The 13,765-nt window shown below is 42.6% G+C and overlaps 1 protein-coding gene across 2 annotated transcripts in view; it reads left to right on the forward strand.

The window, feature by feature from the left end:
- Positions 1-2,294: 2,294 nt before the first annotated feature.
- ttc17 (tetratricopeptide repeat domain 17) overlaps positions 2,295-13,765 on the forward strand; it is a 113,354-nt gene continuing 101,883 nt past the window's right edge. For both annotated transcript variants that reach the window (XM_084337481.1, XM_084337482.1), the window contains exons 1-4: positions 2,295-2,484; positions 3,192-3,281; positions 4,967-5,136; positions 11,991-12,102. In XM_084337481.1, the coding sequence (XP_084193607.1) occupies positions 2,311-2,484; positions 3,192-3,281; positions 4,967-5,136; positions 11,991-12,102 (546 nt within the window). In that variant the 5' untranslated portion in view covers positions 2,295-2,310. The remainder of the gene's footprint in view (positions 2,485-3,191; positions 3,282-4,966; positions 5,137-11,990; positions 12,103-13,765) is intronic.

Below are 13,765 nucleotides of genomic sequence, written 5' to 3' on the forward strand. Positions count from 1 at the left end.
AGCAAATGGTTTTACGTGTTTTTTTTAAGTGTTACCCCAAATCTCCACACAGTAGTTCAGATATGGTATACTAGTGAGCAATATAGAATGTACAGTGATTTATCCCTGCAGATGAATGTAACCTTCTGAGTCTTGGCAAATAACACCTCCATGCAGTCTTTGAATGCTTCAATGCTGGAATCTGGAGCTCTGTATGCACAACTGACAATCACGTTTCTCAGATCTCTACTGAGATACAATCCATCAAGTTGTCAATGGTAGTTGACATGCATTCTACAACCTTATATTTGAGGCTATTTTTTATATATAGGGCTACACCCCCACCTCTTTTCCCAATCCTGTTAATATAATTGAGTTCATATCCATTCAACTCAATGTCAACTATTTTCTCAGAGCTAAACCAAGTTTTGGATATTGCTATGATATTGAAAGGTTTATGGAATTTCTCCAAATATTCTTTAATGTTTTGATGGTTAGCATATAAGCTTCTTATATGAATACATTTTCAATTCATCATAAATGTACAGTTCCCTTCCCCTTGTATATATTTACTGTATGTCACAAATGTAACAGTACTGCATTGAGGTCTTTCTCTGGTCTGCATCCCCTTAACAATTGTGTGTATTGAGCTGTACTGTACTGTACCCATTCTGCAAGTTTTCAATCAATCAATCAATCAATCAATCAATCAATCAATCAATCAATCAATCAATCAATCAATCAATATTTAAGTGCAGCGGTCTGTAGCCAATTACATGACCATCGAAGCTCCCCCCTCTGATGGAACAGTCCACATTCATTCGAGCGTCATCTCGCGTCGTCCAGACTCCATGGGCACTCTGCGCATGTCCATGCGGAATAGGTGCTTTAAAATGGGCTTTTTCTCTGCCGATTTAGTTCTGATCGATTAGTTATGGGTCACGCCGTGTTCAGGAGAGCAAGGCGCATAAACGTCTATTCGATCATGTCTCTAGCACCCCCACAGCCGTATCGGCAACCACTTACATCACGGCTCTCGTCCACATTCATTCATTTGACCCCCCGCAATCTCCTCCCTGATTTCAGAATCCCGGAAGTGTTACGGTGGTCTATTGGCAATTCAGCCATTGGGTGGGTGGCGCTGCTGGGAGCGGGCCTGTGACGGTCTCGTGACCCAAATCAGCCATTGGGAGAGAGGGGCCTGAAAGCGTGTGTCTGAAAGCGTGGGTCGTGTGGCCGTGGGAGGAGCCATGGTCTGCCGTTCTGTAGCTAGTATCCAGCTGCAGAGCCGCAGCTCCTAAGATAATAGAGTGTGAAGCATAATAATAGGACAGGTAGTCAGACTCAGCTCTTTGGACGGTAAAACGTGGGGGGGACACTTTCCGATGTCCCCGGCGTCAGGTACGCCCCTGTGTGAAGGAATACATACGTTTACACTTCATCCATCCTACTCCTGCTTGTTTGTTTTTTAATCTGTGTATTACTTGTTTTTTATAATTATTTATTTCAATTTATGTTCGAAATAAATAAACGCATTCATTCAAGATATCTGGCCTGATGCCTCTCGCGGATCTCACAGCTGTGCCCGCACAGTGCAATACTCCAATTCAGCCATTGGGTGGGTGGCGCTGCTGAGCGGTCCTCAGAGCGCCGGTCCGCCTATAACTGTTCCGCAACTGTAAGTTACTTCCGGGGTAGGCCTGATTGGCCCCGACAGGCACGTGACGCGCAACTTTCTCTGCCGCGCGGCACGCTCCGCAGAGCGGAGCGGCAGAGCTTGCGGAATTATGTCACCGCCCTAATCCGCCATGATTTTCATTCTGCGCTTCAGCTCACCTGGCAGAGCAGCGGTCCTGCGGTCCTGCGGTCCGTTCTTGACGAGTTCGAATCCCATCAAAAAAAAATTTTAACGTGATTTTTTTTTTAACGTGTATTCTTTCGCCGGTTAAGGTTAGGCATGGTTAAGGTTAAGGTTAGGCATTGTTTCGGAGTTGGTTAAGGTTAGAACGGTTAAGTTTAGGCGCTGTTAAGGAGCTGGTTAAGGTTAGAGTTTGTGTTAGAGAATGGCAATAGACAGCCTATTTCCGCGCGACAGCTCTCAGCAGCCTCGTTGCGCGTCCTGAGTTTGCCGCGTCACGTGCCTGTCGGGGCCAATCAGGCCTACCCCGGAAGTAACTTACAGTTGCGGAACGGGTACAGGCCGCCGGTCCTGAGGACCTGAGAGCGCCGCTCTGCGGCTCTGCAGCTGCATGCTTCTCCACTGCGACGCGAGCTGCGCTGAGCCACCGAGTCACCAGCCACTACAGTGCGAAACCAAAAGGAGACCGAAAAATGGCGGATCTCAGGAAAATCTATCCTGAGTCTTCTTCGCCATATCATGTCACCGTCTCACGAAAAACGTATTTCCAAGAGAAGCTCTTCATTCTCGTTTGCATACTCTTGGTGGAGTCTGGGGGAGCTACTACCCACTGGGTTGTCACAGAAGATGGAAAGATTCAACAACAAGTATGATAGCTAACTGACCTGCTCAAGCTAATGATGGCTACTTGTGCTAGCTAACACCCCATTGCATTATGATGGTAGCTAACCATAGCTGCTGCTAGCAATAGCTTGCTAGCTTGTTATGATGACCTAGTCAACATTTAAGTTAACATTAAACACTAACTATAACGTTATCCAATGTTAACGTTGTTTCAGTTAACGTCAACCAACTAACCAGCTGATATTTTAGTGTCAACATTAATCAACTTGGCGTTAAATGAACGTTAGTGTTTTAGCCAGCTAACGCAACGTTAGTTAACTGTTAGCTTTTACCTAACGTTACTGACTAAATTATAACATTAGCTAGGTGAAATGCAAAGTCAGCGTTGAACATCTCTTTATCAATCAAATATGGATGTGACAACTGTCAATATTTGGTCACATTAACATTGCAAGGAACATGTGTGAGACTGTTGCAATCCCAGGTCTCTAGCTGTCATGTTCGAAAGCACATCAAAGGGATTTTTGGATAGACAGCGGTATCTATAGTTAACATGTCCTCCACTGCACTGTAAGCGGAATCAAAACATGATATTTAGAAATGTGCCAGATTTAGATTTCTGGGTAAATCCGTTAAAGATGTCCTCAGCATTGAAACGGACGGGGTGTTTCACAATGCTTGCTTTGCACCACTGTCTGACAATCCACATTGATTGGCCCCCTTGTTACAGGTCGACTCTCCTTTGAATCTCAAGCATCCTCACGACGTTGTGATCTTCATGAGACAGGAGACTCGTGTCAACTACCTCAAGAAGCTTGAGGTACGGGTCTGTCATGGCATCGTCGAGGAAGAATCCACAGTGACACAGCAATGTACTGACATCTGACGTTTGACATTTTGACAGCATGGGTGAAATAGACATACATCATGTTCAACACATGGAAGGGAAAACACCACCCAAATTAAGAATTACAATATTGGCGGCTAAGTGGTGCAGTGGGCAAGGCGCTCGTCACTAATGCAGGAGATGCTGGGTTCGAGCCCAGCTCTCGGCATTGCTACCAGCTTGGCTGGTCGTTCATACTAACACAATTGGCAGTGTTAGGGTTGGGAAGCTGGAGGGTGGGGATCGGACGTTGTGGACAGCGACTCCTACAGGTCGGTTGGTGCGCCTGCGCAGCAGAATCAGGAAGCGACGGGGGCGGCGTGCCCCTCCTACGCAGACCCTCGCCGCTGAGAGATCGCGCTGTGCAGGTGAAAAGATGCGACGGCTGCCTCCTCATGTACCGGAGGGGACACGTGATGCAAGGCTTCGTCCACATTGCAGCCGGCTTGTGGGAGGCATGGCCTAACAGCATTCGAGACAGGGGAGGGTAGAATTGGACAATACCGAATTGGGATCATGGGAGAAAAATAGAAAATGGGAGAGAAAGTAGATACAAAAAAAATAAAAAAGTATTACAATATGTTATTTCCATGGTCAAGGCAAGTTCAATCAATATTGAGCTACACTCCCAAAGCCAGAATGAGAGAAGTCAGACTCAAACATGTGATGTCATCAGGAAGACTGATTTCGTAGACCCACCAAATGTTGTGTATGGGTCTGAATGGGATGACAGGAAAGTATAATTAGATGAGGCACATGTAGATGACAAAGCCAGGATATACGGGATAACTTATAATCATTATCCTGACAATTATAGTTTCCGATGTTTATCGTAATTCTAAATATTACCATATAAATACTTACATTTATCTATGTTCTGGATTTTAACTATGCAGATGGATAAAGCGCATAATACATGACAATGAATGATCGGTATAAAGACATTTGACCCGCTGACTGTCCCATAACCGCGTCGATGGAGCCGAATCGTGAATTGAATGGATTGGTTCGGTTCGGCTGGATAGGCGGAACCCTGGGAATAAGGGGCAGACCAGGGTATGAAGAAATTAAGGGGTGCACGTCATAGTGTGTGGGGCTTCCTCCTGATTCCTTTTTGATACACAAATCAGTTATATTCTATAGTAGTGTTCTCAGTTCTGAAACAGAAAACGTACCCATATTCTCAGAACATTGCCATGGGTCCTCTGTGTCATCTCTTTATTATCTTTCTATGTCTATTCTAATCTTCATTGTCTATGGAGCAGCTTCAGACTTTATACCTGATGACACCTGGATGAGTTAACACTTTCGTTTTGGGAAGGAATTGTTTGTGTTCACTAATATTTCTGAATGATCTTAGACTATAGGAATACAATGGGTCTTTGTCATCCTCTCTATAAGTAGCTAACAAAGATGAGGATCACATTCAGCCCCCCCTCCCCTCACCAGAGTATAGAGATACATCCACATCAATCCATCACATACAGTTTTGGCACTTACAGACCAACTTTGAGTGGAAGCAAACTTCTTAGCATATTGGATACTTGTTGTCAATTTGCGTTGCCTTTTCAAATCCATACTGATCCATGTTGGTCCTCTGTCCCTGACTTGGCATGCAGAAGCAGCTGGTGGCTCAGAAGATTCATATAGAGGAGAACGAGGACAGGGACACTGGGCTGGAGCAGAGACATTACAAAGAGGACGCTGACTGCGTCACGGCTAAGGTGCCTCTGGGAGACCTGGACTTGTACGATGGCACCTACATCTCTTTGGAGAGCAAAGACATCAGGTCAGTACAATGCAGAAGAGCCTCTCTTTTCTGAACAGTCTATCCTATTGTCTCCCCATGCAGTGTTTTTTTTCTTGCCTACATAATCTAGGTGGTCCACCTAAGTGTTCCTCTGATCACCATAATGGTCATCTATGTAGGATTTTCTTGACAAATGAGTCAAGCCCTATTGTGTTATAATCGTTGTGCTGACGTTATCAGGTGCTTGTGTTGTTATAATCGTTGTGCTGACTAGGGATGCACCGATCGATCGGCCAGCGATCGGTATCGGCTAGGGGTGGGACGATACATCGATCCAGATCGATATATCGATCTATTATCAATAATCAAATAGGATCGATGCAACGTAAAAAGATCGATTCATTGGGACTGCCCACCAGTTAAGGCATTCTGGAAAGATGTGTCCCAACAATTATCAATACTCGTATTTTGGAATATACCTGTACACCCCGCGGTATTACTATTGAATGATGTTTTTGAGTGTGCAGTGAATCCACAACTAAAAAGATTGGTTTTATCGGGTATCACAGTAGCTAAAAAACTGATCGCATCACGTTGGTTTCAACCGGAAAAAATGTGCCGAAAAGTGTGGTTTCTTACATATCTCGATGTGATATATCAAGAAATATCTACAGCAAGAATTCTGGGGCTCAATGAATCCAAAATGTCAATGTGGGTAGAAGTGGTGGAGAGAATAAAAGCTAGCTTATAATGGTAGTGTCTGGTTAGGAGTGAGGGATAATGGAGGTACTATCCAAGAGGGGGTCCGGGAGGGGGGGGTTTGAGCTGGAGCATATGTGTGTAGGGTTTTTTGAAAATAGGTATTAGGGGTATATTATATACTAACATTTATATAATTGTAATTTCGCTGGATATACACTGTATACGGCTAAAATGTTATTATAGACTATTTTTGTTTTATCCTGTTTCTGTACTTGCATATATTATAACCACCTTTACTGAAAGTTTCATTATGCATTGTGTGTTGAGTACTGACTTTTAATAATTTTTTGTTTTGCAATAATAAAAAAAATATAAAAAAAAAAAAAAAAGATCGATTCATATTGCGATACTCTTATTTTGAAAATCCCCTCGTGAGCATATCCGCCCGGCCGGAACAACAACATAGCTCAGCGCAGCTCCATGTGTAGACGTTAGATAGTATTTCTTCAGAGTCCGCCTATTTTGCCCGAAATAAGTGCCTGTTGTTTTTTTCCCCACAAGGGGTTAAATGCATCTAACATGCTTTCCATCCTCTCCATTCCTTTATGCCCATGTTGCGTTAAATACCGAAATGAACGTTGCGTTAGCGTGAGCTAACTATGCTAAGTAGCTAACCAGGAGAGGAGAGAGGAGAGGGGACTTGGGAAAGAGCAAGGGTGGGGGCACTGGGCAGTCTACCTTTCTGTGGGGGACTGGGTTGAGGGCCATTCTGTGTGTGTGTGTGTGTGTTACTGAGGATGGACAGATAATGTTGATATTTAAACATGAATACATAATGTATTCATGATCATCATGCAACATAAAACAATTGTAGGAAGTTTGGGAGAGGAAAGGGTTTTAGCTTGCGTATTGTGAGTTCCAAAACATTTTACTTAAAGTTTAAAGCTCAATATATAAAAAGTTAACAGGAGGTCTATTTGTATTAAAAACAATAGATTGTTTTTCATTTAAATGTCTGGAAGAGCTCAAAAATAAAAACATCAATTGATATTTCCGTAGCCTTTTTTTAGTTGATCTAAATGTGACTGATTGTGTTAAATGGGCACATAATATCGCCTCATATCGATCGCAGGCACCTGAATCGAATCGTATCGTATCGTGGCAGACTTTGTGATATCGGCAAATATCGTATCGTTGTCCAAAGAATCGATATCGTATCGTATCGTGATGAAACTGGTGATTCCCACCCCTAGTATCGGCCGATATTCAGTATAAATATGAGATTGGTGAATTCCGATAATGCTTTATTTTAGCTGATCGTGAAAACCGATCGAAAAACATGATCCAATTCTTAGCGGAGATCTCACTCGCTGACTTCTGTAGACACAGAGCTGCAAACTGCCGCTCCTCCTCCTCCTCCTCCTGCCCCTCCCTTACCCGTGTAAACATAGAGGAGGCTCCTATTGCCTCGGGCAATAGTCTGCTCTAGTCTAGTGCATGGGACCGTGAGCTAACGTTAGCTACCTAGCTATCGTTACTCTTTAAACAAAATTACCCATTCAACTATTCACTTTTAGTTTAATACATGAGGCATTGTCTAACGGTATCTAGCCGGCTAGCTACTGATAGCTCCTGATATCAACAAATGCTCCAGCAATAGTCTAGTAGTGCATGTTGATACCTCCGTTAGCTCACGTTAGCTCACTGTTCAAAACGAAATGTCCCATTAAACTAAATAGTTCACTGAGGCGTTGTCTTAACGTTATCTAGCCGGCTAGCAGTAGCTACAGATAGCTCCTGATATCAATGTCTTATAACATTGATTCGATGCGTATTCGAGCCCCGGCTTGCATTGCAGTCACGAACGGGGCTAGCTGAGGAAGTAGGGTATATCGGCAGAGCCGCAGATACAGGGGGCGAAATTAACTTTTTGACTCACCGGCCAGTGGCGGGTAGATGGGAAGAATCTACCCGCCAAGCATATTTCTTACCTGCCAACTTTTTTTTGATTAAAAAAATAATAATAATAATTTTATATAATTTTTTTTTAATAAAATATATATATTATATAATCATACTTGTAGTTGTATTATCTGCGAGACATCGCCACCTCGCTGTCTGCAAACAGCTCCACTGTCTGTATATAGTCGAGTGGCCTCCAGCTCCAGCAAGGATTCTCCGGCGCTGCAGCTGGACCCTAAACTCTACATTCAGCATGAAAGGATTATCCTGCGCTGCAGCTGGACCCTATTCAGCAGCCCTCATGTGATGTAAGCCAGGGGCTCGAATACGCATGTTGTAGGACATTGATGTCAGGAGCTATCTGTAGCTACTGCTGGATGGGTGTTGGGACAACGCCTCTGAACTATTTAGTTTACTGGGACATTTCGTAGTGACTAGTGAGCTAACGTGGGCTAACATGAGCTACCTAGCCAATGGAGGTATTATGCACTGGACACTTGCTGGAGCAGTTGTTGATGTCTGGAGCTATCAGTAGCTAGCCGGCTGGATAACGTTACACAATGCCTCATGTATTAAACTAAAAGTGAATAGTTGACTGGGTCATTTTGTAACAGTAGCTAACATTAGCTCACGGAGGTCCCTCTGACTAGACTAACGTCACGGTGACTGTCCTCTGTTTACATGCAGCATACAGAAACAGGTGCGGGAGGGGTAGGAGGAGCAGTGCGCGGTGCGCTGCATGTCTGTGCTGAGACAGCGAGTGAGAACTCCGCTCAGAATTGGATCATGATTTTCGGTTTTCACATGACTATTTGATTGCCCGCCACACGGCGGGCAGACCTCTCAGTGGGAGTCGCCAAACGTAAAAACTGATCGCCAATGGCGCTTGGCGGGCTCTAGTTTCGCCCCCTGCGCAGATACCCTGCTGAGGGCATGCTGAATGTGATTTGACCAAAGCAGAGTATACACACAGACAGTGGAGATAGCGAGCATTTTGACTTGTTGCATGGTGGCGATGTCTCGCAGATAATACAACTACAAGTATAATTATATAATATATATATTTTATATAAAAAAAAGTATATATATTTGTTTACATTTTTTTTTTAATATAAAACCAAAAACGATCGGTATCGGATCGGTATCGGCCGATATGGCTCAAGACGATCGGTGATCGGTATCGGTGGCAAAAAACGTGATCGCGGCATCCCTAGTGCTGACATTATCAGGTGCTTGTGTTGTTATAATCGTTGTGCTGACATTGTCAGGTTAGTGCAAAGTTTCTTGTTTATATGCTTTACTCAGAAGTGTGTGAATTGATTACCGTAATTCCTCTAATAGTAACCGGTATTCAATTAAAAACCGGGTCTCTATTAATGACCGGGTGCGCTGTTGAGCTAAGCAATTATAAGCCGGCCTCCTAATACAAGCCGGGTTTCATGTATATTAGAGGAATTACGGTATTTCCCTCAATGGATTTACCATAGGCAATATATTTTGTTATTGTTGTTATATGCTGGCCTGGCTGTGCAGTAAATACCATATAATGGTATGGTGTTAATGTTTACCAAGAGAGTAAGCCTACCTCAGAATTGTATAAAACGAAGTTATTATTATTATTATTATACCAGTATTGTGATTGCACTATTTTACTTTATTTAACTTTTTTTGACCACCTGTAATTGCACTGTTTACTAGAGTATTTCATACAGTACTTGGTTTCAATAAATGAACCCAGTACATTTTACTGGGTTCAAACTGACACAAAATGTTGATTTATTCATTATGATCTGTTTGAAAATTAGAAATATAGGCCTCTCTCTTATACATGCCTCCTCCTAATACAAACCTGGTATCCGGTACAGTTGAAACAAATACAAGCCGGGGTTACTATTAGAGGAATTACGGTATATGAAGCATCTGTAGTGTAAAAGTCAGTAGCAGCGTGCATACCTCCGCTGCTAGGTACATAATTATAGGGCAGGGGTGGGCAATACATTTTTACAAGGGGCCACAATGAAACCTGAACTGTGTTGGAGGGCCGAACCAATGATAACTTGAACTTAATTCTGCTCAATATTCATTATCTCCCATTGTAAAAATTTACCGTGGGCCGGACACGGACGCCCAAAGGGCCGGAAGTGGCCCGTGGGCCGTAATTGCCCAGGTCTGATATAGGGGAACCACTGATAATTTTGTGACCACAGTGAGGTGCTTTCTTACTTAGTGGAAGTGATTTTGCAGGGAATCAAGCCTGAAAAATTGAAATTGGGCCAAATGAAAGTACAGAGTATAACAGGCTCCTGTTTGCAGCTGTGATGGCATGTTTTTATTAGCATAATGTGTTATTAACACATTCAGCGCCAGCTATTAGACAGGGCCCATTGTAGCAATGCCAACGCTTTAAAAGATAGGAGTGCGTCACCTTGTTTGTAGAGCTAAATCTATATTCTATATTATAGCCATGGATACAATACAATGGTCATTTGACAGTGACTTTCTTCCGGTCAAGATGCAAAAAAGAGATAATTTATCCTGTGGTGATTATAAGTATAATTTCAGAGTGGTCTGGGGTAATTCCCGAAAGGCTGAGTAATAGCCTTATACGTCAAGTCTATTATAAGCATTGGCGTTTCTTGCCTGGGACATGCTACTATTCCCAAATAAAATCTATATAGTAGGTATTATGAATCATGAATGCATGCAGGGGGGGGGGCGGGGGGGGGTCGTTTCTGATTATTTGATTACCAGTAACGGCATTCGTATTGAACACTAATAAAACGCTTATCAGCCCGATCGGTATAAAAGCATTGCACGATCAAGCTAAAATTGGCATCAGATAGTCCTTACCTGTGATCGGGAGTATTCCAAAAATAATATTCCAATTGTTTGATCGCCATCTGGTACATCCGATGTCCATTTGGTCCACGGCATAACCCACCACAACATATGGATCGGGGATATTTGACACGCTTCAATGGAACCGGGAGTACCGCTCGACTGGCCCGACCCAGAAAACTGCGCCCGGTGACATTTGACCGTTGCACAGGCCAAGATATAAGGTTTCAAAGGGTGCTTGATACCGCCGTCTAGCTGGATGCGGCCGGTATTGCACTTTGGCATCCTCAGGATGATTCCCCATGTTAACCCAGAGTCTGTGTGCCTGTAATGAATAGAAATATTGAATAAAATAAATAACAATCAAATAACAAGTATACTCGTTGTTGGCGTTCAAGCGATGGCGCCCAATAACGAGTATAATTGTTGTTGGCGGGGAATGTGTTAAGGCTAAAATCACAGTGATGAATCGACGCAATAATCCTACATGCATCACTTAATGTTAAGCTTTATGATAAGAGCTGGGTATTGATGATACTTTTATCAATGTTGAGACCATAATGATGCCTTTTTAATCATCTACGTACTTACATTATTGGTATTTAAAAAAAACTTTTAATTAGGCTATTTGTATGGCTACATGGAATCTGGGGGTTGAACATTAATTCAGAGAGTTTTCAGACCTTTATAACATGAACATTACCAAGATTGATTCTCTTATCAAAAACTACTACAATGGACACTACTATGTCATATCTAAAAGAACCATACCAGTCTAATTTTGACTTCTCGCCATTACCAGATATTGCCCCTTTCTTTAGCTACATTTCTGTTTGTAGGTGTATACAGTGTGTGTTTTAGCACATCTCTAAATACTAAATGCCATTCACACTGCCATTGATGTTGACATTTTTTGAAAGTCGCTAGTTGTGAATAGCACAGCACAGTCAAACTCGGATGGGTGCGCTTGTTACTCCCAGGTGTTCCAGATTAATGCACAGATTTGAATGGCTTGTTGTAATACAGTAAGACAGTAAGAGGACATAGCTATTTGCACAAATTGATCATGCACACACACACACACACACACACACACACACACACACACACACACACACACACACACACACACACACACACACACACACACACAGGGGTGGGTATTTATTAACATTTACCTTTCATGTAATGATTTACTGTGGTTACTGCTAGCAAACATAGAATGAGATTACACTATACCCAATAAGAACACTGCTAGAATTGCAAAACAACATTTCTCCATTTTCTTAGGGTTTTCTTAATTTTTTTATCAAATTCCTCCAATCATTCTGATCCTGTTTGTTTTGTTACCGTGGTTATCATAATAAAGGTGATTTGTTGTTAATTTGCAGCCCTGAAGATTATGTGGATTCTCGGTCACCTCTTCCCCCGGATCTGGAGAGGCCTGACTGTGCCAAAGTGTTTGAGTTGCCCTACAGCATCCACGCCTTCCAGCATCTCCGTGTAAGTGTAGGCGAAGCTACACAAGGCTTTATGTACTTGGGAAGGGGCAGGGCTTTATGTACTTGGGAAGGGGCAGGCAAGCCTCTATGGATACATATTTTAGTTACAGTGGTATATCATTTGTTCTCAGAGTGGAACGTTTTCTTGTGCAAACTCTTCATCATTTGCCCAAAGTGACATATTTGTCCACCATTGCACAGTCACAATGGTCACACAAATTTTCAGAAGTAAGTGTGTTAAATTAACCTGTTATGAACAATGTACCGTATGCTACTTTGTATTGTTCCTTTTATGCTAGGCATTGTGGAAGTTCCCTTTATGGCCGCTATTCACACTTTCTGTACACCCCCTCCCCATTTACCCCCTTCCTCTCTCCCTTACACCCCTCACCTGTTCATCCCTCCCCCGTCCCCTTTTCCCTGAAAGCTTAACCTCTTAATCCTTTGGGTGCCGTTAACACTTTTTGTGCTGGCCGTATTTTCCTATTTACCCCATTGAATGCCGCCACCCATTTCAATGATAGAGCTCTCATATTTGCGAACGCATAAACGACATCTTAAATTATGGCTATGTGTCTAATGTGGCCGTCGCTTATCAATGACTTGTTTGCAGTCAACATTGTCGAAACGGATTGTTTTTTAATCGGTTCATTTCCGTTTTATTCCATTTTGAAAAACGCTCGTTTCTTGACACTTCCAGAAGATTCTGTGATAATCGGCCTTTACTGTAATACACAAAACACGTTGTCATTTTTCGGCCTATTTATGAATCGTTTTCAAATAAACGCTAGATTATCGATAGTATATGTGTACTTAAGCACGCTATAGAAGCGGGCTGAAAAATCGATTCTCTTATTTCCTGATCGCACACACACACAGACACACAAAAATAAGCTCTGATTATCCCAAGACTGGTAAAATAGATTCCTTACCTCAGATCAGATGTTCTCCAAAAGGATTATTCCAATTCCTGATCGCCATTCCAAATATCGATTGCGTTTATTGATCCAACGCTGGGTGCTCGAACACATTATTCCACGCTGTTCTGCGGGACTGCAATCGGCTCCGGTTACTTGCCTGAGAAGTAAAATGTGGATTCTGGAAAAAAATTTCCCCATGCGTTTCATTCAATCCATTCCAAAGGGCTGCAGTACCATCCGTGAGACAATAGGGGGCGGTATTTTCCCAATGGAGCTCAGAGAGAGTTTGCAGCACTAACGTGAGGCTAGATTGATGAAATATGAATTGAAATCGCTAATAAAAGAAATAATAATATTGATATTAAAATCGAAAAAAAAGAAAAAACGATCAAAAAACTTAATATTACGTGTTTGGCGCCCAACGGTTGTCGAGCAAACACGTAATAATACGTGGCCGGCGCCCAATGAGTTAAGAGGCAATATCACAGAATTGGGGGGGGGGGGGGGTGCTTGATCCTTTCTCCTGGCCAGAGAAAGTCAAGTCCTCTACTGAACTCCTGAAACTAAATTGTGTTTGATTAGTAATGTTTTAAATTTGCATCAACCATTTGACCACGCGCATGATTAACCTCTTCAGTTCCACCACAATGTGTTCAGTCAAATACAGCAACAAAAAGTTGGCAAATTTGAAATGGCTTTTCAGCACAGGTCTGGTGAATCACTGAACAGTTTTATTGAGATCTT

The sequence above is a fragment of the Notolepis coatsorum genome (assembly GCF_963971535.1).
Source record: "Notolepis coatsorum genome assembly, chromosome: 20".
NCBI classification, from domain to species: Eukaryota; Metazoa; Chordata; class Actinopteri; order Aulopiformes; family Paralepididae; genus Notolepis; species Notolepis coatsorum.